This window comes from Gracilinanus agilis, chromosome X, assembly GCF_016433145.1.
Source record: "Gracilinanus agilis isolate LMUSP501 chromosome X, AgileGrace, whole genome shotgun sequence".
Taxonomy (NCBI): Eukaryota; Metazoa; Chordata; class Mammalia; order Didelphimorphia; family Didelphidae; genus Gracilinanus; species Gracilinanus agilis.
This window is the reverse complement of record NC_058136.1, coordinates 61100710-61127089: the sequence shown is the minus strand read 5'-3', so window position 1 is coordinate 61127089 and position 26380 is coordinate 61100710. Positions and strand designations below refer to the sequence as shown.

The window sequence follows — 26380 nt, the reverse complement described above, 5'->3', positions numbered from 1 at the left end:
ACGGATCTGGGCCAAGAGGACACACCAAATTGGACAAATTTTGTCCTTCATTTGGGGTGGGGGAACACTCCCCAGACTCCCACTGGGTAAAATAACAAAACCCAGCACAACACTCAAAGCCAAGTGTAAATCTCAAGTATCCCCTGGTCCAAACCCCTCATCATACAGAAAGAGAAACTGAGGCCTAGAGGAGGAACCACCAGGGAAGTGGGAGAGCCAAGCTCAGGGCCCAGTTCACTTAAGTTAAAGGGCCATAACTAGCCTTAACCATCAATACCTGCTGATTCCTCAGGGATTGGCATACTTGCCATTCTTATCACTAGCATTTCAAGTCCCTCCCTCCTACTCTGGCCCTCTCTGGGCCTCTATTTCCCACTCTGTAACTTAAGAAGGTTGAACCCCACGACCTCTATGGCTCCTTCCAATTGTGACTTTCTAGGCACTCGGAAAGCAAAGGCAGCCACAGCTATGTCTCAGGATGGATCCTGGAGTCTGTAGGAAGAAAGAGCTATATCCTCTTAGGGGACACTTGAGGGTTTCTCCTCATCCCACACCCAAGGAGCACCCCCACCTCAAGTCCAGCCATGCTTGCTTACAGGCAGACATTGGCAAGGTCTCTTTGGTTTGGGCTGGACCTATTCTCCACTTAGCACTTGGCATAGCTCTGCTCTTAGATTCCCAGCAGGAAAACCAACCATACCTCATAGGAAAGCAGGAAGAAGTCTCGCATGGTTCCTGGGCACTTTTCATTTTGCATGGCCAAGTTCCAGGCTCAAAGGAAACACACCAGACAGAGTATCATAATGAAAGCCTTTTGGACATCATCTCTACATTCCATTACACTCACTGCTCCCCTTATCCTGACATGGTAGTATACTTGGGGGACTCAGAGGAGCCTTGAAAGTTCTTACTTAAGAAAGTTTTCTTAGCTCTTGGGAGCTAGAAAAAAAATGGAATCAACTGTAGGCTTACCATGCTTCTCTGCACAGTGGGCCACAACTTACTGTTTCTCAGGCCCCAAACTTCAGTCTGCTGGCCAACAGGGATCAATGCGTCGAGGTGGGGAGTCTAAGTGAAGCACACACATCATCGAGGCTTATCTATGACATGCTTCTGGGAGACTCCCTACGGATCCTTACCTGCACTGGCTTGGGACTAAAAAGGTCTGGGTTTGAGTCCTGGTTCCACCATGAGACTTAGACTTTAGGGACTGCAAAGCTGATCTCCTTATGTACAACCTAGTGAGAAGCCTCATCAAATGGAGGGCCCAAGTGGAGCAGCTCGATCTGGGGCTCTACAGGCCCAGGGGCACCGACATTCTAGGCCAAGGTTATCAGAGGAAGACATCACAAATGTGGATAGAATAGGAGAGATCAGGTCCGATCCCCTCATTTTACAAAAGAAGAAACCGAGATTCGGAAAGGGAAATAAGTTGCCCAAGGCTACAGCAAAACCAGGACTCAAACTATAGACCTCAACTTCCAGTAGTTTCAGCCCTTATTCCATTCACTATAGAATGTTTACTTTGTGACCTTGGCCAAGTCTCTTCCCTTCTCTGGATCTTCTCAGTTTCCTCCCTTCTTTGAGGGAGTGGGGTCTTGCTCAGTGATGTCAAAGTCGAATAGCAACTAATTAAGTTGTAAAATGTAATGCTGTTTCTGTTGTCTTGTATTTTCACTGATTTTGTTCAACATTTGCCAGTGACATCTGAATGTGGTTCAGGCCTCCCTCAGGAGTGTTGTGGACTGCCTGTAGCAGCCCTGTGGGGGAACATGTTTGCCGCCTTGGGACTAGTGACTTACTTCGGAGACCCCTTCCAATTCTGACATTCTCTTATGCTACGCACTAGAAACAATGAATGGCAGGAGAAGTTAAATTCAGTTGAAGAAAGTGAGGCTCAAACAAAACAAATTGTGATCACCTCAGCTTCTGAAAGGGTAGCGGGAGCCACCTTTAAGCAATACTGCAGTTGGGTGAGAGCTCTGCTGCCCCGAAATTAAAATTCAGCCAAAGGAGAGAGGTTCTCGGGAACTGGAAAATGGCTTTCCTCATTTTCCAAAGGTCAAGAGCATGAAGCTGCTTTACAATCAGAATGTGGACGTTCTTTTCTAAAGCTGAAGTGCTTCATTTCATCCATTTTCTCCCTGAGCTAAATTAGCACCTTGGCTATTAGGCAGCAAGGGCCAAACAGAGCCCGCTGGGGTTGTGACATTTCTGGGCTTCTTTGCTCACTCATCACCCTGGCAACTGCCTCCACAAGATGTAGCGTGTGGTGGCTATTGACATTTGGAGGCTAATGGGCGAGATGAGACAAAGCAGGGGAAAAGAAAGCTGAAAGAGAGGGAAGAATCGATTGGCGACTCTGCCATAGGCCGACTATCTCTTACCTATTTTTCGAAACCAATGGGCTTCATTAGTCCACACATCCAAAGTCAGTTTCTCTTTTGCTACGGGCTCAGCAAGTCTCTGGTGGGCTGCATCAAAGGGAAAATATGCTACCAAAGCTTTGTACTGGGCGTTGAAAGAGAATCGCTAATCTAGAAAGTTCAGTCTCGGCACCTGCGTGCGCCCCAAAAGAAACTTCAGATAAGAATAGGCTCAAGGGGGCAGCTGGGTAGCTCAGTGGATTGAGAGTCAGGCCTAGAGACGGGAGGTCCTGGGTTCAAATCCGGCCTCAGCCACTTCCCAGCTGTGTGACCCTGGGCAAGTCACTTGACCCCCATTGCCCACCCTCACCACTCTTCCACCTATCAGACAATACACCGAAGTTAAGGGTTTAAAAAAAAAAAAGAATAGGCTCAGTAAGACTCAACTTTGGGGAATCCATTCACCTTTTGGAAAGCCAGAATGATTAATACCATCAGACATGACAGGCCAGCTTCTCTGTCACAATTTAAGCATGCCCTTTCTCACTGAATCATCATCATGACCCAATGAGATTAGAACAATGCGTCCTGGCTCCATTTGTACAAATGAGGAGAAACTTGGGCTCAGAGAGATTAAATGCCTTTTCCTTGGCCATGCAGCTAGTACATTCCTAAGGCACTGGTGAGATAAGGAGATAAATATTAGAGTGAAGAAATAAACATTTAAAACAGAATGATGAGAAAAAAGGGAAGACTCGCCTGTCAGACTTGCCAAGTGGACAAAAACAGAAAAAAGAAAATTGTAGGAAAGGCTGAGGGAAAACAGGTCCACTGAAGCACTCTTAGTGGAGCCATGCACAAACTCTGACCACTCAGGAAAGTAACTGAGGACTTTAGGCCTTGTCACTAAACTGCACATAAAAAACTGCATCAAAGGACGAGCTAAAGGCCCCACATGTACAAAATATCTACAGCAATTCTTTTTGTGGGGTCCAAGAACTGGAAACTGGGGGAGAGGTGCTGCCCACTGATTGTGGAATAGCTGAACAAGTTGGGGCCCAAGATGTGATGGAATACTATTGTGCTGTGAGAAATGAGGAAGGGGACAGCATCAGAGAAACCTGAGAAGATTTATATGGGCTGATACAAAGTGAACTGAATTAAATCAGGAGAACCATAAACAACTGTGAAAACTTTAAGAACTATAACCAATACAGTAATCTAGCATGATGCCAGTGATCAAGTCTGTTACCTGCCTCCTGAGAGAAAGATTGATGGACTCAGGAGGTGGAATAAGGCCTGAAGTTTGAGCCTTGACCAATGAGGGAAGTTTTTTGTTTTTTTTTTTTTTTTCAATTGTGTTAGTTAAAATCACCTGGGGTTCTATTTGGAAGGATTGAACCTCAATATAGTGTTTGACAAACTTCTGTGGACCTGTGGGGGTCCTTAAAACTACATTTCCCGTGGTCCAACGGGTTTCATGGGTTTCCTGTTTTGGATGACGTATTCAAGGTGAGGGACTATTTTAAGTAGGGAGAGTGACTTGGAACTTCCTCTTTAGTTACCTGAGCTCGAGGAGAGAGGAAGGTAAATGGCTGAGGTGAGGTTGGAATAGGTTTTTTCTTACATGCGAGTGGTCAGTTTATCTCTATCAGCATGGCTTTTATTAAAATACTATTCTCCCTTTTGATCTCGGCCCTCATCATTTTTAATCATAACACAATGGAAAAGAGAGAAGTAAAAAGGAAAGAGAAGATATTTTTTTTTGGCAATCCAGAACCAATCAATTTAAGAGAAAGAAGTGAGGGAAGAGAAGAAAAGAGATTGGGAATTGAAAGAGTATCTCTAGGTTAGCCTACCATTTATTGAGTTCCCACTGATTTTTCACCCCTGTCCTCTCCTTGACATGTCTCTACTGGGCTGAGCTTTTGGGTTCTGTTTGGTTTTTATCTTGACCTGTGATTTCATTGGTGTAGGAAATTCCCACACAAAGACACTCCCTCTCTATCAATGCAGATTAGATTGGAGACTTCCCTGCAACTTCATTTTATTTTATTTTATTTTATTTTATTTTATTTTATTTTTAAACTCTCACCTTCCATCTTGGAGTCAATACTGTATATTGGCTCCAAGGCAGAAGAGTGGTAAGGGCTAGGCAATGGGGGTCAAATGACTTGCCCAGGGTCACCCGGCTGGGAAGTGTCAGAGGCCGGATTTGAACCCAGGACCTCCCGTCTCTAGGCCTGACTCTCAATCCACTGAGCTACCCAGCTGACCCCTGCAATTTCATTTTAGAGAGTTGCTTAGGACACAAGAGAGATGTTAAGTGACTTGCCCAAGGTCACACAGCCAAGTTGTGTCCAACATTGATCCAGATATTGACCCCAGGTCTTCTTGGCTCTAAGAATGGTTCTGTCTCCATGATTCCACACTGCCTTTCTAGTGTATTGTGAGAGAGGAAAAGAACTATCAGCTAGGGGAAGAAAGTGCCCTGGATGTTCCAAGGTGTCCTGCATTCAAGTCAGATGCCAAGGAAAACCCAGTAGGAGTCCTATTTTATATAATACAGTCTTATGTACATCAAATACTTATGGATAGCAGGTAGGTGGCTGGAGTTGGGAAGAACTCAGTTCAAATCTGGCCTCAGGCACGTCCTAGCTGTGAGACCTGGGCAACTCCCTTAACCCCCATTGTCTTAGCCCAGTGATGGTAAACCTTTTAAAGACCAAGTGCCCCAAATGCAACTTTCATGTTGCACGTGAGTCCCTGCCTTACCCCAGGCAGGGGATGGAGGAAGCTCTCCCACTGGGCTGCTGGGCAGAAGGGCAGGTGATGTGATAAATGTTCTCAGGCATACATGGAGAGGGGATAGGAAGCAGCCTCCTCCGGCATGCTCCAGCATGCATGCCATAGATTCACCAACATGGCCTTAGTCCTTACTACTCTTCTGCCTTGGGACCAATAGTTAGTATCGATCCTAAGACAAAAGGTAAGGGTTTAAAAAAACCGCTTCTGGATAGAAGTTAGTCATGAGAAAGGGGGGTCTACTGGAACAAACACTGATGCAGGCTCCGCCTTGTAGGCAACAGGCTCATGGATGTGTCTCAAGATGAAAGCATTAACTAGACTACAGAGAGAGAGAAAAGAACCAAGTCAGGCTTACCTGTCTTCAGCCAAGACCAAACTCTACTTTTTTCTTCCTTTCTGTAATTGAATTAAAGAAAATACATGAGTGTTTTCTAGCTACTTCCAGACAGATATCTCTCTCAAGGTGCTTTGAGGCAAAATTGGAAAGTCCAAAGAAAAGAAAGACTGTGCTGGGCAGTGAAGAAAAACACTGGACCGTGAGTCAGAAGGTCTGGCTTATATAGCCCTGCTTACTTCACAGGACCATTGTGAGGCTCAAGGGAGAAGTGGGCTGTCAAGGACCATTCAGGTAGAGGATGGCTTTGCACTTCTTATTCCTACGCCCTCCAGGACTTATTCCGATTCGTTCTTCTCCTCTTGACATTTCAATGATTTCTTGCATTTTTGGTGATCAGTTTCTCCTCCTCGGCTTCTCCTTTGAGTCTTATAACCATCCTGTGAGGGAGGCTGGTACTAGAGGTGTTCTCATCTCCATTTTTCAGGTAACAAAACAGGGACTCCAAGAGGCTAATTGTTCTGCCCAGAGTCCCACAGCTAGAGGCAAGGTCAACAAGAACTCGAGAGCTCTATCAATCCCCAGTTTGTTGCTCATGATACTAATTTAACCTTTCTTCTTTTAAGGGGCACAACATGTATGATGAATGGGCTGGCAAATAGGGTCTCAAGGAAGAGGTCTGAATTACTGGAGGACATATTCCTATATTAACTATTAGGGCAGCCAGGTAGCCCTGCAGGGAATAGAGTGCTGGACGTGGAATCAGGAAGACTCATCTTTGTGAGTGCAAATCTGGCCTCAGACACTTCCTAGCTTTGTGACCCTGAGCAACTCACTTAACCCTGTGTGCCTCAGTTTCCTTCTCTGTCAAATGAGCTGGAGAAGGAAATGGAAAACTACTTCAGGATCTTTGCCAAGAAAACCCCAAATGGGGTCTCGAAGAGTAAGACATGACTGAAACAACAGAACAACACTGTCAGCGTCAGCGCGGAGACAGATATTGTGAATTTAAATCATGTGGGCCTTTGGTTTGGGGAACAGGAAGGATCCTTTGAGCCCTACTACAAAGCTCTCATTGTGCAGAGGAGGAAACTGTGCCCCAGAAAGGGAAAGGGACTTGCCCAAGGCCACAGAGTTCATTCATGGGCCTAGAACCCAGGCCACCTAATTTTGAGGTTTTTAGCATTTCCTCCAGTGCATTAAAGGTGTCTCTCTTCAAATCGGTCTGATTTATCCAGTCAAGTAGGCCCCAAGCTAGCTCTAAATGGAAACACTTGTCAGCATCATGAAAGGACCCTTTGCATTGGTCTATGCATTTTGCAAGTAATAAGAGAACACTCTTAAAAGTCCACGGTTTGACCTTTTCCCGTCCACGCCCCGGCTCATACCCAGCAGTTGTCTGAATGATTGAGATCCAATGCACACACTGCCAGGTCAAATGAATGGCCTTTCAAACCCCCCTTCTAAGTCTGCCACTAAAGGTCTCTGCCTAGAGCTGGCACTGAGGTCTGTCTGCTGACTTCCCTCACACCGAGGTTATGGAGATCAGGCGGAGCTAAGAGGGCGGTGTCCAAGATTCCAGGACTAAAACAAGGAGGGGAGAGAGGGCAGCAGGCCGGTCGACGTTCTCGACCAAGAGGAGAGTTCAGAAGGGCTGGCATTTGGAAGGCTGAGCTGAACTAGTCATTTTCTTCTGGAGACTGACCCTCACGAAAAGCCTGAAGAGATCATTTTTTGCTTTACAATTTCGAGAGGCAGAGGATTCTCTGAATAAAAACATGGAGATGTAATTCACCCCTCAATTGCTAAATCTTTAGCACGTTCGTTGAGTCCAGACAGACTCCACTGGGAGACAGCCCCAAAGTGGAGCACTAGCAGCAGATTGGTTCCTCCTAGCCAAGAAGGTGCCTCCATTAGGAGGACCGTGATCTTCGGGGATGCTACAGTGTCCTGCTAAGGGAGAGAAGAAGCCTCTACCCACAGTACATGTTGCCTTACTTAGAACATTTCCTGGGTGCAAAGAAATCGTTTTTGTGGCAGCAATTTACCTGTTTTCTTCAGGTTCAGTTGTTTGAGAGATTCGGGGCACAGTTAGACGAATCAAACACCTACACAAAAACAAACACGACCTTCAAACTTTTCAGTGGTTATATCACTGCCACTTTCCCCCCAAGATACCTTGAATCAGAGAAAAGTTGACCCATGGGGTCACTGGCTCCAAGGACAATGGAATGAGTTGCTGAAGGCGATATCAGAGGTGTGCTTGCTGGAGAGGGTCCCAAACTGCCTAAATCACCCCTAAAGCCCTAAAAAGGGTTTAGCCACTGTGGGAAGGCAGGAAACCTGCTCTCAAGAATTCACTCTGCCTCCACTAATGGACAAGTCATCTTTCTCAGCCTCAGTTTCTTCACCTCTAAAAAAAAAAAGGAAGATCCTCAGCAGGTAGGTTAGCCCTACCTGCCCTGGGGAGGTCCTGAGAGGATTGGTGAGAAAAATGGAAGGAAAGTGCTTTAAGGAACAATAAAATGCTATATTCCTACGAATGTCCACTATGGATGTCTCTGAAAGAGCAGCCCTCTGTGTCATTGAGAGACAAGGGATCCAGTGCAGTGTGGGCTCTACTCCCTGTAGCCAGCCCTCTCCTGGCTGGCAGATTCCAGGCCGTAGCCCTGAAAGAGTCTTGGCCTCTACCTTCCCCCTTCCACCGGCCCATGAAAGGGCTAAAGCTACTCAGAAAAGCCTTTGAGCAGCTGAAATTCTCTATCCAGAGGGTAGAAGAGCAGAAGAGGCCCACCCAATTTTTCTTTCTCTCTTGGAGCCCTTAGATTTCCCCTTTAGCATGAGGAGGCACCGATCCACTTGAGTGAATGAATATTCCCATCAGCACTAACACTTTGGCCAAAGTTCACTCAAGCACAAGACGTATGAAGGCTAAGCCAATTCTTTCTCTTACTTTCTCTTCCTGCCTGCTGCCTACTTACTTCAAAGCAGTAAGGCCCTGTTGCAAGTCTTGTGAGCGTTGAGACAGGTACTCCAGAGCTCTTCTAGCCACATCTTGTTGCCCATTCTGCAAAGATGACACATACAGTCTCGAATGTTAAACTGACTTCCCAAATCTGAACAATGTTTCCATAGTCGAGATTCCTTTTCCTTGAGAAAAGGAGATAATGGGAATATCTTCGTTCTACATTCTCATAAGAAAATGACTAAAAGATGGGAGGACGAAGACACGATTCACAACTCTGCAAAGAATGGGGCTGAATCCATGGCCGCAGCCTCTGTCCTCATCGCAGCAAAACCTGAAATGCCATTTGCAAAGATGTCCTCGGGAACAAACAAATGGCCCCTCTACTTGCTCTTTTATGAGTGTCTAAGCTCAATTTCCTGAGGATGGCTCATCCACCCTTCATTCAGCTCATTTAAATTACTGCAGCCTCTCTGGGTCTCTTGCCCCCTTGAAAATTAGTCTTTCTCAGAACTACAGTCCTATTATGTGCCTATTCCCAATTCTTCTACTGGCTCTCCTTTGCTTCCTGCCTCAATTATAAACCTCTAACCTTTTCTTTCAAAGCTCTCTGCTATTCAGCTGCAAACCACAGAATTACCTGCAGTCCCGCCTACTCCCCTCAACACATGCATTATGTACAAGCACAGTCTGTACTGGCCTTTTCCTAGATCTACATACATCCATTTTATCATCAACCCTTTACACGCCAATAAGACATTTATTGAACCCCCACTACGTATGAGGTGCCAGGGATGCAAGACAGATAACATTACAAGGTGGCAGGTGGCAGGTGCCCAACCAGGGCCATGGATAAGTGCTGGGAGTCAGGGGACCTGAGTTTGAATGCCAGTTCTGCCACTGCTTAGCTGAATGACCCTGGGAATGTCATCTGGCCTTTTAGCCTCACTTTCTTAATCTATAACGCTGGAATCCTATTACTGGTACTCCTTAACTCCTAAGGTTGTTGTCAAAATCAAAAGTGTTCATGAATATAAGGTAATTTGCGATCAAAATGCCGCCTAATTGTAAACTATTCAGTCCCAAGAGTTTCTGTTGAACGCTTCTCCAATTGAGTCGTTGCTGAGTTTAGAAGAAGCCCACGCTTTGAAGAGAGGGGAGGGTTGAAGGAAGGCAGGAAGGCAGGAGAATGGGGCATTAAAAATGAGTAAGAAAGAGACAGAAACCCCCCACGGTGCAATTGGAATATGAGACACAGAGCAGATTAAACAGAGGATCCAGGTCAGGGGATGAAGCATGAGAAATAGGCAACGGCCAGATGACAGAGGGCCTTGACTCCCAAGCCAAAGGGTTTAGGCTGCATTCTTTAAACCAGAATGATACTCTAGTAAGGAAGGGATGTGGGCAAGGCGGCACCTCAGGGAGAGGAGTACCGGATGGATGGGCTGGGCTTGGTTAGAGGTAACAGAACTCACAGTGGTGATGCAGGAATTCACTGGAATGGGAAGGGAAGGGAAGGGAAGGGAAACGCAAGTTAAGGAAGACGAGTTCACGTCATCAAGGCGCACAAGCAGGCAGGCTTCTATCCAAACCAAGAGGGAATATGTTGGGGAAGGGGCTGGCATTTGAACTTCACTCTCTTCTGAAAGAAAAAAGGAAGACTCTACAGACACACACGTACGTACACCCAAAGTTGGATACAAAAATATATATCATTCGACAAGAGTGAAAAGCAAGTGACAGTGTCCTGGGCTAGGATGGTGTCGGTGGCATAAAGCTCTGGAACCCTGCTCTTCCTTCCTAGAAGAAAAAGGACTCAAAGCAGAGGACTGCAGGCATTTGTGCTTCTTAAGTGTCACTATTACAGGAACTGAACAGGCTTACCAAGGATTTCAGACTAGACTACACTGTTGAGACCGACGGCAGGCACAAGTCCCCAACTCAGCTAGAAGACAGGCATTTGCATTTTAATTTGGACTTGCTTTAAAAGATAAGTGTTTCCTCAGTCAATAATGGGTCAAAAGCTGTGAAGAAGTATGTCTCGAGGGAAGAAATCCAAGCTCTCTGCCCATGTGAAAAAATGATCCAAATCACTATGAATTAGGGAAATGCAAAATCAAACAACTCTGAGGTTGCATCCTCCCATCCCTCAGATTGGCAAAGCAGACAAAAGAGGAAACTGAGTACATGAACGCACTAGTGGAGCTGGAAGCTGGTTAAGCTATTCTGGAAAACTTGGGGGAACCACAGCGTCCCAGTTCCTGCACTGAGCTTATCCTTTGAGCCAGTGGCATCACTACAGAGTCTCGACCCCTAAGAGATCAAAGAAAGAGGAAAAGGACCCATGTGTACAGAAATAGCTTCAGGAGCCCTTTTTTGTGGTGGCAAAGAATCAGAGAATGGAGGTTGGGCCACCATCTTGTACGGATTGACAAATGTTCATCCATTCACTGATGCAGATTTCTCAGGCTCTGTGAGAGTGGAAACCATGTCTTAGTCTTTTGTAGGCATCCACCAGCATCTAGAATAGTGCTATGTACCTAAAAGGAATTTAACACAGAAATGGCTACTGAAGTGCAAGATGGCTACATCACTTCTCCTTCATTCTTGGAGAGAAAAAAATAAAGCAGATACACCCGCATTACCTCTAAAGCAAACTGGGCTGCAGACGTGAGAAAAGCAGCAGTTGAATTTTCTTCTTTAGTCATCTCTTTCTCTTGTGCAGCTGAATTTCCCCCAGACTTCTCTAGAGCATCAACTGCTGTCAGTGCTAAAATACAAGGAAATAAAATAAGAACATTTAACAGGTTGACTCAAAAGTAAGAGCCTTTTTAACTGTAAGTGCACTGGGGAGAGCTATAGGTGGCACAGTGGATAGAGTCAAGAAGACCTGAATTCAAATCCAGTTTCAACCACTTCCTGGCTGTGAAACCCTAAGCAAGTCACTTCACCACCACTGCCGGCCCTCACCGCTCTTCTGCTTCAGAAACAATACATAGTATTGATTCTAAGATGGAAGGTGAAGGTTTAAAAAATAACAATGCACTAAAACTTTTAGGTTCATTTAAAAATGTCCAATAAGTTTTCACAAAATCACACACACACACACACACACACACACACACACACTTACTCATTTGCCAAAAGCCTATATAACTTTCGCCTTAACCATCAAGTATCAAAACTGCTACTTTGAACTCAACTCATTAAAATTTAAGCTTACTCCAACATTTGTTTTTTTTTTAATTAAATTTTATTTTCAGTTCATCCCTCTCCCAACAAACAAGAAAATAAGAAAAATAAAATCCATCACAAGTATGTATAATGATACAAAAACAAATGGCCACATAGCTGTATCCAAAAAGGAAAAAAGAAAGAATAGAAAGAAGGAAAGAGGCCTCCGTCTGCACTCTGGGTTCATCCGCTCTCCATCTGGAGGGAGACAACATATTTTGTCATGAGTCTTTTGGAATTATGGTTGGTCATTATGCTGTCCAGAGTGACTGTCTTCCAGTTGGTTATTTTTGTAATATTGCTATTATTATATACAGCATTTCCCTGGTTCCGTTCATTTCACTTTGCCCTGATATTCATATGAGTCTTCCCTGATTTGTCTGAAACAATTCCCTTCAGAATTTCTTATAACACGATAGTATTCCAGCTGGGTGGCTCAGTGGATGGAGAGGCAGGCCTAGAGACTGGAGGTCCTGGGTTCAAGTCCGGCCTCGGACACTTCCAGCTGTGTGACCCTGGGCAAGTCACTTGACCCCCATTGCCCACCCTTACCACTCCTGGGCCAAGGACGGTCCCTAGCCCGGATGAAAAAGGAGCAGGGTTGGGCGTGGGGCTAGCAACCCCACCCTGTAAAAACTACATCTGCTAAAGAAACTGCAACCTAAAGTAGGGGCAGCTGGGCTAGCTCAGTGGATTGAGAGCCAGGCCTAGAGACGAAAGGTCCTAGGTTCAAACCCGGGCTCAGACACTTCCCAGCTGGGCGACCCTGAGCGACTGTGGGACCCATTGCCTACTGGTTGTGGCCCTATGCTCCTAGAACGGAGTCCCAGGATAAAAAAAAAATTCCATCACAATGATATGTCATAACTCATTCAGACAGTCCCCTCAGTTTCCAATTCTTTACCATCACACACACACACACAAAATGCTACTATAAATATTTTTGTACATATGGCTCTTTTAATGGATGAAGATTTACAAAAATCTAAATTGTCCAAATGAACAGAAGAGGAAATAGAAGACTTAAAATAATCCCATCTCAGAAAAAGAAATTTAACAGGCCATCAACGAACTCCCTAAGAAAAAATCCTCAGGGCCGGATGTAGTCACAAGTGAATTCTACCCAACATTTAAAGAATAATTAATTCTATTACAAGATTAACTATATGGAAAAAGAAGCAAAGAACGTGTCCTACCAAATTCCTTTCATGATATAAACGTGGTGCTGATAACTAAATCAGGAAGAGCAGAAACTGAGAAAGAAAACTCTAGACCAATTTCCCTAATGAACATTGGTGCAAATATATATTTTTAAATACTAGCAAGAAGATGATGGCCCAAGGATCATATATGCTTTGTCAAGGTGGGATTTATATACCAAAAATACAGGACTGATATAATATTAGGAAAATTATCAGCATTATTGACCACGTCAATAACAAAACAAAAAGAAATATCATTAACTCAACAGATGCAGAAAACCTCTGGACAAAACATGGTGTTAGCCCATTCCTATTTTTAAAAATTCTAGAGAGAGGGCAGTTAGGTGGCTCAGAGGATAGAAAACCAGGCCTGGAGTCAGGAAGATGTGGGTTCAAATCTGGCTTCAGACACTTCCTAGCTGTGTGATCCGGGGTAAGTCAGTTAACCTCATTTGCCTAGCCCTAGACCAGGGGTCGGCAACGTATGGCTCTCGAGCCATATCTGGCTCTTTTGAAGGCCAGATACGGCTCTTTCTGCAGGAGCCATGAAGTCCATTTTTTTTCAGGCACCGTTACAGGAGCGGCACTGTGAGCACTGCACGGCTCTCACGAAATGACATTTTAAAAAAGGTGGCGTTTATGGCTCTCGCGGCCAAAAAGGTTGCCGACCCCTGCTCTAGGCCTTCAGTCTTAGAGTTGTTACTAAGCCAGAAAGGGTTTTTAAAAAAAACCTCTAGAAGGCACAGGAATAAATGGCGCTGTCCTGAAAATAAGTAGCATCTATCTAAAATGATCGGCAAGCATTATTTGTAATAAGATTAGCGGTGAACAAAAGATGCCTATTATCACCACTATTATTCAATATTGCACTAGAAATGCTAGCTAAAGCAATAAGAGAAGAAAAGGAAATTGAAGTAATTAGAATAGGCAATGAGGAAACTAAACTAGCGTTCTTTGCAGATGATATGAGGGTCTACTTTGAGAGTCTTAGAGAATCAACAAAAAACTAACAGAAATTAATTAACAACTTTAGCAAGTTGGTAATATATGCTATATTAACATAATCAACATGTGAATAATGCAAGATATAAAATAAACCTACATAAATCATTAGCATTTCTATATATTAGCAACAAAATCCAGCAGAGAAGAGACAGAAAGAGAAATTCCACTTAAAATTATTATAGACACTATAAAATACCTGGAATTCTACCTGCCAAGACAAATTCTGGAACTATCTGAGCACAATTTCAAAACATTTTCCACACACATAAAGTCAGATGTAAACAACTGGGGAAACATAATAAAAACGACGACTCTACCGAAATTACTTATTCAGTGCCACGCCAATCAAACTATCATAAAATTATTTTACGGGGCTGGAAAAAATAACAAAATTCGCCTGAAAAAAAAAACAAAAGGTCAAAAATATTAAGAGATTAATGAAAAAATATGAAAGAAGGTGACGTGACCCTGGCCGTGCCTCATCTCAAATTGTATGTTATAAAACAGTAATCATCAAAATAATCTGATGCTGGGTAAGAAATAGAGCGGTAGATCAGTGGACCATACACAATACACAGAAGTAAATGATCATAGCAATCTAGTGTTTGATAAATCCAAAGAATGGAATGAACCTTTGGGACAAAAGCTCACTACTTGACAAAAACTCCCGGGAAAACTGGAAAACAGTATGGCAAAAACTAGGGACAGACCAACATCTCACACCATATACCAAGATAAGGCTGAAATGGGTTACACGATTTAGATACAAAAGGTGACGCCATAAGAAAACCAAGAGTACACAGAATAATGCTCCCCTATCCAGATCTATAAAGAAGAATTTATAACTAAAGAAGAGAGTATCGTGAGATGTAAAATGGATAATCTTTAGCATATTAAATTAAGAAGGTTTTGCACAAACAAAACCAATGTAATCAAGATGAAAAGGAAAGCAGAAAACTGTGGGGAGAAAATTGCATAGCAAGTGCTTTGTTTCTCAAATATATCTCTATATTTATAAATATATTTTAAATATAAATATAACTGAGTTTAGTTTTTAAGAATATATGTCATTTCCCCACGACCTAATTATTCTCAGTAATACAGTGATCCAAGACATTCCCAGAGACTCATGATGAAAAATATCAGCTGCCCTCTGAAAAAGAACTGGAGTCTGAATACAGACTGAAATATACTCTTATTTCATTTTCCTCCTTCTTCTTTTTTCCATTTGAAAATTCTTCCACAAAACGACTAATATGGGAAAATGTTTTACATGATTACATATGTAAATCGATATCAGATTGTTTGCCATCTCAGGGAGAGGGGAGGGCAGGATTTGGAACTCAAAAAATGAATGTTAAGGGGCAGCTGGGTAGCTCAGTGGATTGAGAGTCAGGCCTAGAGATGGGAGGTCCTGGGTTCCAATCTGGCCTCAGACACTTCCCAGCTGTGTGACCCTGGGCAAGTCACTTGACCCCTATTGCCTGCCCTTACCACTCTTCCACCTATAAGTCAATACACAGAAGTTAAGGGTTTAAAATAAAAAAAAAATGAATGTTAAAAAATTGTTTTTACATGTAATGGGGAAAAATAAAATATTATTTTAAAAAATAATACAAGCCATTCCCCATTTGATAGATGGTCAAAAGATATGAACAAGTAGTTGTCAGAAGAAGAAATAAAACCTATCTGTAGTCATATGGAAAAAAATGCTCTAAATCACTGCTGATTAGAGAAATTCAAATTAAAACAACTCTGAGATCATCCCCGTCAGATTGGATAATATGATAGAAAAGGAAAATGATAAATGTTGGAAGGGGACGTGGGGAAATTGGGACACTAATGCACCACTGGTAGAGTTGTGAACTAATACAGTTCTGAGGAGCAATTTGGAACTGTGCCCAGAGAGCTTTAAAACTATGCAGTAAGTACCCTTTGACCCAGCAATACTACTATTAGGTCCGTATCTCAAAAGAAATCCAAAAAAGGGGGAACTGACCTATTCTCACAAAAATATTATAACATTTCTGAATTCTATTTTGCTATAAGAAATGATGAGCAGGATGAATTCAGAAAAACCTGGAAAGACAATATAAACTGAAGCAAAATGTGGTGAGCAAAACCAAGAGAACATGATACACAGCTATACTATACAATGATCACCTGTGAAAGACTTAGCTATTCTCAGAAAAACCATGATCCAAAACAATTCTGAAGGATGTATGAAGAAAAAATGCTATCTACCTCCAGAGAAAGAACGGATGGAATCCGAATGCAGATCAAAGCATACTATTTTTCACTATATTTCCTTCAAGGGGTTTTTTTTTTGAAATGTGTTTTCCACGACATGACAAATACGGAAATATGTTTTGCGTTACGTCACATGTATAACCTACACCAAATTGCTTACTGTCTCAGGGAGGGCAGAAAGCAGGAAAGGAGGGAGAAAATTTGGAACTCGAAATCTTGAGAAATTAATGTTGAAAATTATCTTTAATTGGGAAAAAAATAAAATATTGAGAAAAAATAAGCATGTGATAGAATTCACCTGTAAATTTGTATGACCTTGACATTTTTTTCTTTTGGGAGTTCATTTATGAGTTATTCAATTTCTCTTTCTAAAATAGGATCATGCAAATATTCCATTTCCCATTCTGTTAAAGTAAACTATTTGTATTTTTATAAATGTGCATTCATTTCATTTAGATGGACACTTTTATTGACGTATAGTTCAGCAAAATAGCTCTGAATAATTGCTTTTATTTCTTTTGTATTGGTTGTAAATTTGTCTTTTTCACTGTTGATAATGGCACTCTGGTTTTCTTCTTTTTCTTAGTCAAATTAGCTAATGGCTAATTTATTTTATTTTATTTTTAAAATTGCTCTTAGTTTATTGCTGCGATTTTTTTAAACTTTCAATTTTGTTCATCTCTCATTTGGTTTTCAGTATTTCTATTGTGGTGTTCAATGAAGGTTTTTTAATTTGTTGGTTTTCTAGTTTTGTTCTTTAGTTGCAGGCCCAATTTCTTGAATTATTCTTTTTTTTAAAACCCTTCCCTTCCATCTTAGAATCAATACTGTCACACATCTAGGAAGTGCCTGAGGCCAGATTTGAACCCAGGACCTCCCATCTCTAGGCCCAACTCTCAATCCACTGAGCCACCCAGTTGCCCCCTTGAACTATTCTTTATTTCTTTTATTGATGAAAGATTTTGGAGATATAAATGTTCAAAAAATTATTGCTTTGGCTGCATCCTTCAAATGTCAGTATGTTGTTTCATTATCTTTTTAAAAAAAAAAACACCTCACCTTCCATCTTAGAATCAATACTGTATATTGGTTCCAAGGCAACAAAATAATAAGGGCTAGGCAATGGGGATTAAGTGACTTGCCCAGGGTCACATAGCTAAGAACTGTCTGGGATCAGATTTAAACCCAAGACCTCCTGTCTCTAGGCCTGGCTCTCAACTCCGCTGAGCCAGCCAGTTGCCTCATTTCAATTTCTTTAATAAAATTATTGATTGGCTCTATAATTTGTTCTTTGATTTGTCCATTCTTTAGCATTAAGATAAATATCTTATATAGTCTCCAATTAATTTTTAATCTTTGATTCAAAGGCCTTTTACTGAATGTAATTTTATTATATTACAGTTAATGAAAGGCACATGTAATGTCCCTGCTTTGCTGCAATTGTTTGTGAGCTTTTATGGCCTAATATGTGATCAATTTTGAAAAAAAAAACTCTTACCTTGCATCTTAGAACAATACTTAGTATTGGTGCCAAGGCAGAAGAGCGGGGAGTGCTAGATGACTGAAGTTAAGTGACTTGCCCAGAGTCATACAGCTAGGATGTGATGTATCTGAGGTCACATTTGAACCCAGGACCTCCCATCTCTCAGCCTGGCTTTCAATCCACTGAGCCACCTAACTGGTCAGTTTTTATTTTTTTTTCTCATGGTCAGTTTTTATGAGTGTGCCATGCATCGCTGAGAAATAGGTATATTCTTCTCCCTTCAACAATCCAACTTAATTCAATAATCTCCAGAGATCTAGCCTAGCTAACTTTTCTCAGATTCTATTCAGATGCTTAACTTCGTTCCTGTTTATTTTTTTTGGTTCAGTCTATCTAGGGGCAAATGGAAATCTCTCGCTGTTCTAGCTTTGCTGTTTCTTTTTAATTTTTAAATTGATTTAACTTTTCCTTTTTAAATTCTTAAAAAATGTAATGTTTAACTTGATATCTTCTGTTTTTTTACATAATTAAAGTTTCACTCGTGTCTCTACTTCCCTCTCAGAGAGCCATCTCACATAACAAGTAGTATTTTTTGAGGGAGGAAAATAAAACCAGCACCACTGGTCAATACATTGAAAAAATGTAATTGTGCCCCTCCCTCCTTAGGTAAAAGAGTGGGATGGAGATGGCTTCTCCCATCTCTTCATTTGAGTCCTGTTTGATCTTTATAATTTTGTAACATTTACTCTTGAGATTTTTTGATGTTTATTTTGCTGTAGTTACTGTACCTATAGCATAACACGTATAAGTTGTTTTCTTGACTCTGCTTACTTCCCTCTACAGAAGTTCATATAATATGCCTATGAAACTCTGTATTCATCACAGATATCATTTCTTATAGCACAGTAGTATTCGGTTACATTCATGTATCCCAATTTATTTCGCCAGTCTCCAGTCAATGGGCTTCTAGTTTGTTTCCAATTCTTATCTATCACAAAAAGTGCTATTATAAATATTTTGAAGGGTGCGGGAACTTGGTTCTCATCAGTGGCTTCCTGAAGGTATATAAGCCCAATAATGGAGACTCTGGATCAAAGAGTCTGGACATAATTCCAAACTGCTTTCCAACATGGTTGTACCATTTCATAATTCCATTAAGAACGCATTAGTGGCTCAGTGGATTGAGAGTTAGGCCTAGAGACAGGAGGTCCTGGGTTCAAATCCAGCCTCAGATGCTTCCCAGCTGTGTGACCCTGGGCAAGTCCCTTGACCCCCACGGCCCACCCTTACCACTCTTCCGCCAAGGAGCCAATACACAGAAGTTAAGGGTTTTAAAAAAAAAGAATGCATTAGTGTGCCTATCCTTCCACCCCCCTAGCCCCCCATTTTGGGTCATTTTTACCAATCTGTAAGATGAAAGCTCAGGGTAAAGTTTGGATTTGCGTTTCTAGTATTAATGTTTCGGAGCATTCTTTCATGTGGTTATAAAGACTTGGCAGCACTGGTAGAGGGAGCCAATGAAAACACAGGTTCAGACAATAGTCAAACAAGTGGGAAACTTGGTACGCAGGCTAGTGGCTAAAGTGACATTCTTGTTCCATGACTAGAGGTTCTAGGCAAACTCTGGAAAGCTCGGGGCTTTAAACAAGGACTAGATCAAAGGAGCCTGGCTGCTGAATAAAACGGAGCGACTTTCCAGTTTTCCCAGGAAAGTCTGAGGTAGGGCGAGGTTATGACGGTGGAGGTGTGAGGAAAGAAGAGAAGGTTTGAAACAGCTTTTGTGGGGAGTCGGAAAGAGAATCTACGTAGGGAAGAACAGGACTCGGGTCAAAACAGAGAACGAATCTGTAGTGCACCCAACCAGAACGAATGTGTGAATTCTCCAGTTCTGCTTAGCAGAGTGGAGGAAAGAGCTAGTAGGAGTAATCAGAGATGAGCTCAGCAAAGCTTAGCATTTCACAGGACACGGGAGCAAAGAGTCTAAGCACAGAGGATAGTGTAAAGAAGAACTGGCTCACTAAGGAGTCCATCAGTCAGTCAGTCAGTCAGTCAAGTTAATAAGGATTTATTAAGTATTTACTATGTGCCAGGCATTGTGCTAAGCACCAGATATACAAAAATGCAATTAAAAAGAAAAACTACTCTCAGGGAACTTACATTCTAATGGAGGAAGGCAACACACAAGAGGGAGGTACTCACGCTGGGGCCTGATGGCAAAGACTGGAACATCAGAAGCAGAACCTGGAGAGGAACGAAGGATGGCTGGCCTGGGCCTTTCCTTAAAATGAAGATTCCCGGAAGGAGCTCACTAAAGGGAGAAGGGGACACCGAGGTGGAAGAGAAGTAGGAGGCAGCCACAAAGAACGAGGGAACTTCCAGGGTGAGAAGGAAACCGAGACACGGCAACAACGTCTAGACAAATTCTGGGAAGTCAGAAGCTGAACTGGGAGGGAGTCAATATTGGGAAGAGAGTATAAAATAGTGATGGAATGGGAAAACACTGAGGAGAGGAAGGAATTAGAGGATGAAAAACATGGGGACTGTAAGGCAGGCTAGAACAACAAATGGTTATGATTAGATCAAGTAGTGCCAGCTGCAATGGAATTCTTGTAGGCAATGGCAAGAGCAAGGTGTGACCATCCCTGTGCATAGCTGAGGTAGAGTACAGAAGTAGGTTACAGGAGTTGAGGAACAAGGAGGTATGGGTATTTGAGGGGATGTTAACATGCATATTAATATTCATAATAATTTCATTCTGGGAAACAGATCCCAAGACGATAAATTAGAGAAATGACTGGAACGATTTTCAACTAGTGCTAATTATTTTTTAATTACAAATTCCAAACCTCCCTTAAAGTGATAAATGGCATCTATCTAAAACCATCGGGAAGCAGTAGCTATAATGGGGATAAACTAAGACCCTCCCCAATGAGTTCAGTGGTAAAGCAAGGATGCCCATTATCACCACTATTGTTTACTATTGTACTAGAAAGTCTAGCTATAACAATAAGAGCAGAAAAAGAAGAACTAGAATACACAACGAAGAAATAAATGTATCACTCTTTGCAGATGACATGATGTTATACTTGGAAAATCAACCAAAAAATTAATAGAAACGACTAAGCTTTAGCAAGGTCACAGGATACAAAATAAACCCCCATAAATCACCAGCATATCCCAATAGCATGAGATAGAAAAGGAAATTCCACTCAAAATAATTCGAGACAATATAAAACATCCGGGGGCATACCTACCAAAACAAACCCAACAACTGGGTGAACACAGTTACAGAACACTCTTCACGCAAATAAAATCTGGCTTAAACACTGGAAAAAATTATTCCTCATGGACGGACTGAGCCAACATAGGAAAAATGACAATCCTATCTAAATTATTGCTGAGCCATACCAACGAAACTACCCAAAAATTATTTCATAGAACTTGAAAAAATAGCAACAATGTTCATCTGGCAGAACAAAAGGCCAAGAATATCAAGGGAATTAATGAAAAAAATATCAAGGAAGGAAGCCTTGCCGTACCACATCTTAAACTATACTATAAAGTGGCATCATCAAAACAATCAATCTGGTACTGGCTAAGAAAGAGAGGAATAGCTCAATGGAATAGATTAGGTAATCAACAGATGGTAGTTAATGGTAAGCTTTTGGGGAAAGAATGCACTTTTTGGCAAAAACTGCCAGGAAAACTATAAAGCAGTATTGGCAGAAAGTAGGCATAGATTAAAATCTCACACCATACACTAGGATAAAGTCAAAACGGGTAGTTGATCTAGAAATAAAGGGTAACGACATAAGCAAATTAGGTGAACACGGAAAAGTTTACCGGTCAGGCTTATGGATAAGAGAAGAATTTCTGACCAAATAAGATAGAGTACATTACAAAAAATGAAATAGATCATTTTGATTACATTCAATTAAAAAGTAAATAAAACCAGTGTAACCAAGATTAGAAGGCAAACAATAAATTTGAGAGGAAAATTATAGCGTCTCTGACAAAAGCCTCATTTCTCAAAAATACAGAGAATTAAATCAAATTGATAAGAATACAAAGCATTCCTCAACCTAAAAATGGTCAAAGGATATGAATAGACAGTTCTCAGAGGAAGAAATTAAAACTATCCATAGTCATATCAAAAGATGTGCCAAATCACTCGATCAGAGAAATGCAGATCAAAACAACTCTGAAACACCGTCTCACATCTACCAGATTGGCTAACCAAGCCAAAAAGGAAAATGACAAATGTTGGAGAGGACGTGGGAAAATGGAAACACTAATACACTGTTGGTGGAACTATGAATTGATATAACCGTTCTAGAGGGCAACATGGAACCAGATTCAAAGGGCCACAAAACTATGCATACCCCTTGACCTAGCAATACCACTACTGGGTCTATATCCCAAAGAGATCAGAGATGAGGGAAAAGGACATATCTGTACTAAAATATTTGTAGCAGTTCTTTTTGTAGTGGCAACGAATTGGAAACTGAGGGGGTGTCCATCACTTGAAGAATGGATGAACAAGTTGTAATGGAATATTATTGTACCATAAGGCATGAAGTAAACTATGACTTCAGAGAATCCTGGAAGATTTATATGAAGTGATGCAAAGTGAAGTGAGCAGAACCAAGAGAACAATGTATATAGTAAGAAAAATATTATACGATGATCACCTGTGAAGGACTAAACCATTACCAGCAAAGCATGTCTCCAAAATATCCACAAGGGACTCACAATGGAAATGCTATCCACAGTCAAAGAAGGAACTGTTGTAGTCTGAGTGTAGATCAAAGTACACCATTATATTTCCTTCATGATATTTTAATTGTATGTGTGATGTGTCGTCTATCTTGACATGAGCAATATAGAAAGTATGTACTGCATGAAAGTTCTGGTATAATCTATATCAGTCTATTTACCTCCTCTGAATCCTAAAATGTCATAAAACAATTGTCGAAAATTGGTTCTACACGTAACTGGAAAAAAATAATTAAAAAAAACAACCCTCACCTTCCATCTTGGAGTCAATACTGTGTATTGGCTCCAAGGCAGGAGAGTGGTAAGGGTAGGCAATGGGGGTCAAGGGACTTGCCCAGGGTCACCCGGCTGGGAAGTGTCTGAGGTCAGATTTGAACCCAGGACCTCCCGTCTCTAGGCCTGGCTCTCCATCCACTGAGCTACCCAGCTGCCCCCTAAAATTTTTTTAAAATTATAAATTCCATGTCCTACTACAAATTCACTATAGAGGTCCACCCATCATTACAATGGTCCTCTCAATGCAGTATGAAGGTTGACAGTTTAGTCCCCGGTTCTAGCTACTTCACTGGCTTAGTTATACATAGTTTAGGCTACTTTTCCTGTGTAATCTCTTGTTTGTAATATGTTGAAGCATGCTCGCATACCAAAGGTGGATGAGCAGCCTTGAAATCTTTCAGTAAATTATGGGAGTATAAAGGTATAGTCTTTGAAAGACTATTATTTGCAAAATCCTGACTGTTCTTATATTTTATCAAGTATATCCTCTCTCTGCATGTGTGAACGCTCCTAAATACTTTTCCCAGATGGGAAATAAGGAATACTAGTCTATAATTATTAATATTTTTATGCCTGAGATTTTTTTACCTGTACTTTTGGTGACTTCCCTTCTGTTGGATATTTTTATAATCAAACCCCTCAAAATTGTGTTGCCTCCAGCATGGACCTCTTCTAATCCAGCTGATTTCCCCATTTCTGTTTTCTTCAATCCCATTTCCATTTCCTCGGGTAGTATGTCAAGGACTATGAAGTTAAAATCAGGGTCTGGTTACTATCATATCCTTCCATGAAGTAAAACCCACTTCAGTCTCCTAGTATAGAAATCTTTATATGTCTTTTCTGTTTTGTCAACTAATTGCCTGTCTCCTTCTAGTTTCATCCACAAATGTTTTGGAGGCGACAGGATCCGAAAATCCTCGAAGGCCATCTAGTCCAAATAGATGAGGAAACTGAGGCTTAGGGAGGTTAAATGGCTTGTCAAAGTCACACAGATATTGCATACCAGAGGCAGAAACTGAAGCCAGGTCTTCTCATGAGAGAGCAGCTGCTCTTTCCACCACACCCAGCTAACTTTGCTGAGTTTCTCACCAAACTTTCTTTAAATCATTATTCTGTGAGGCAATATCATTCAAAGTCTCCCATCATCCTCTACACCCATGCTGTGCTTGGCAGTCACCTCTCTGCTTGGCTGAAGCATTTTCTAGGTTCCTGTGGTCTCTCATTAGACAACATCTTTTGGAAGTGATTATAGTCTATGTCCATAGCCATTCCCTCCATCCATTTCCCATTTTAGGATTATCTATATGGCCTGTTAAAAAAGGCCAGGATAGAGCTACCTCAATTTTTCATTCTCCCTTGTACTTTTATGTTAATTTATACATTTGCTCAAAGAAATTGGTGGTCTAACTACACACAGACAGTTGACTAGGCAATTATTCCCACGCCGGTCTGTAGTTGTTTCCTTTCTGTTAAAAATGTAATTGATTTCGGGGGCAGCTGGGTAGCTCAGTGGATTGAGAGCCGGGCCTAGAGACGGGAGGTCCTGGGTTCAAATCCGGCCTCAGACACTTCCCAGCTGGGTGACCCTGGGCAAGTCACTTGACCCCCATTGCCCACCCTTACCACTCTTCCACCTATAAGTCAATACACAGAAGTTAAGGATTTAAAATTTAAAAAAAAAAAAAAGAAAAAAGAAAAAAAATGTAATTGATTTCTTTATTTGATCTTTATCACGTCTAGCACCTCCTGATTCTTTTCTCAAAGAAAAGTTTCCATACATAGATGTGAGGCTTCTGAATAATCTACAAGCCTTTGGCCTCTTTTATTTTTTTACTCTCGTCAATATTTTTTGCTGCTCTCCTTCATGCCAGGACTTTAGTATTTGACAGAGAGGTATGATTAGATAAAATGAGGTTTTTAACAAAATATTTATTTTTAAAATATTTTTCCATGATTACATGATTTGTGTTCTCTCTCCTCCCCTCCCAGAGCTGACAAGCACTTCCATGTATTATCACTTAATGCCTATTTCCATATTATCCATTTTTGTAATAATCTTTTAAAGCCAAAACCCCAAATCGTATACCCATATAAACAAGTGATAAATCATCTGTTTTCTTCTGCATTTCTACTCCCACAGTTCTTTCTCTCAATGTGGATAGCATTCTTTCTTTCATTTAAAAAATTTTTTTTTAAAAACCCTTATCTTCTGTGTATTGGCTCCTTGGTGGAAGAGCGGTAAGGGTGGGCAATGGGGGTCAAGTGACTCGCCCAGGGTCACCCGGCTGGGAAGTGTCTGAGGCCGGATCTGAATCTGGGACCTCCCGTCTCTAGGCCTGGCTCTCAATCCACTGAGCTACCCAGCTGTCCCCTTGTGTTTTTATTAAATACACCCCAGTTTGTTCAGCCATTCCCCAATTGAGGGACAACCCCTCATAAAATGAGAGTTTTAAATAAAATAAAATATTTCATTTAATTTGTTAATTTAATTAATTAAATTTAAAATTAAAATGGAAGAAAAAATCTTACCATAATCTGATAAAATATGACATCCAAAATCCATAAGCAATTGAAATAAATTTGAAGAGAGAGCTATGTCCCAATGGATAAATGGCTAAAGGATATCGATCAAATTTTCCAAAGAAAACACCTGAAAAATTGGTAAAGCATTTCAATTACCTGAAAAATGCATGTTAAAACAATTCTGAAATGCTATGACACACTCCTCAAGTTGGCAAAGATCATTAAAAACAAGCCAATTTGGGGGGCAGCCAAGTAGCACAGCGGATTGAGAACAAGGCCCCAAAATGGGAAGTCCTGGGTTCAAATTTGACCTCAGACACTTTCTAGCTGTGTGACCTTGGGCAAGTCACTTAAGTCTCATTGCCTGACCCTTACCACACCTTCTGCCTTGGAACCAATGCATAGTATTGACTCCAAGATGGAAGGTGAGGGTTTAAAAAAAATTAAATTTGCCGTTGGCACTGCTGGTGCAGACTAGTGAATTAGTGAAATTGTTTGAAAAGCAAAATAATGATATAAAGACTTCAAAACTGTGCACACCCCTGACCCAGTGGCCCCACTAGTAAAATTATAATAACAACCCTAAGAATGTTCTTAAAAGGAAAAAAGATCTAGCTATATCCAAATATTTGGAGCAGTTTTATTTGTAAAGGCAAAAACTTGAAACAATCCACATCCAATGACTGAACAAATGTTGGTACCCGAAGGTAAGAGAAAAAGATTATGTTCTAAGAAATTGAAACATGTAGAGATGGGAGGTCCTCGGTTCAAATCCAGCCTCAGGCACTTCCCAGCTGTGTGACCCTGGGCAAGTCACTTAACCTCCATTGCCTAATTTAAAAAAAAGAAAGAAATAGAAACATGAAAAATTCAGAGAAATATGGGAAGATTTAAATGAAACGTGACGATTTACAATCATTATTTAATAGGATACAGAGAGATGAAAGTAGAATCAGAACAACACACTAAGTGGGACTATGTAAAATTATAATAGTAATAACAGCAAAAGAATTCTTAAAAATACAAAGAAGAAAATGATCAGAAGGAGACATAAAAAGCAAACAGCACAAGAGATTCAGAGATGAAAGGGTAATCTAGTCCAACATCCTCCTTTTGCAGACAAAGCAACTGGTACCTAGAGGGAGAATGGGACTTGAC

The 26380-nt window shown here is 41.3% G+C and overlaps 1 protein-coding gene across 1 annotated transcript in view; it reads right to left on the bottom strand.

The window, feature by feature from the left end:
* Positions 1-26380, bottom strand: part of TEX11 (testis expressed 11) — a 186875-nt gene that overhangs the window by 19693 nt on the left and 140802 nt on the right. Inside the window, exons 12-17 of the mRNA XM_044682860.1 lie at positions 11119-11243; positions 8490-8575; positions 7557-7616; positions 5530-5570; positions 2388-2474; positions 701-771 (exon numbers count right to left, since the gene is read on the bottom strand). Coding sequence (XP_044538795.1) covers positions 701-771; positions 2388-2474; positions 5530-5570; positions 7557-7616; positions 8490-8575; positions 11119-11243 — 470 coding nt within the window. The remainder of the gene's footprint in view (positions 1-700; positions 772-2387; positions 2475-5529; positions 5571-7556; positions 7617-8489; positions 8576-11118; positions 11244-26380) is intronic.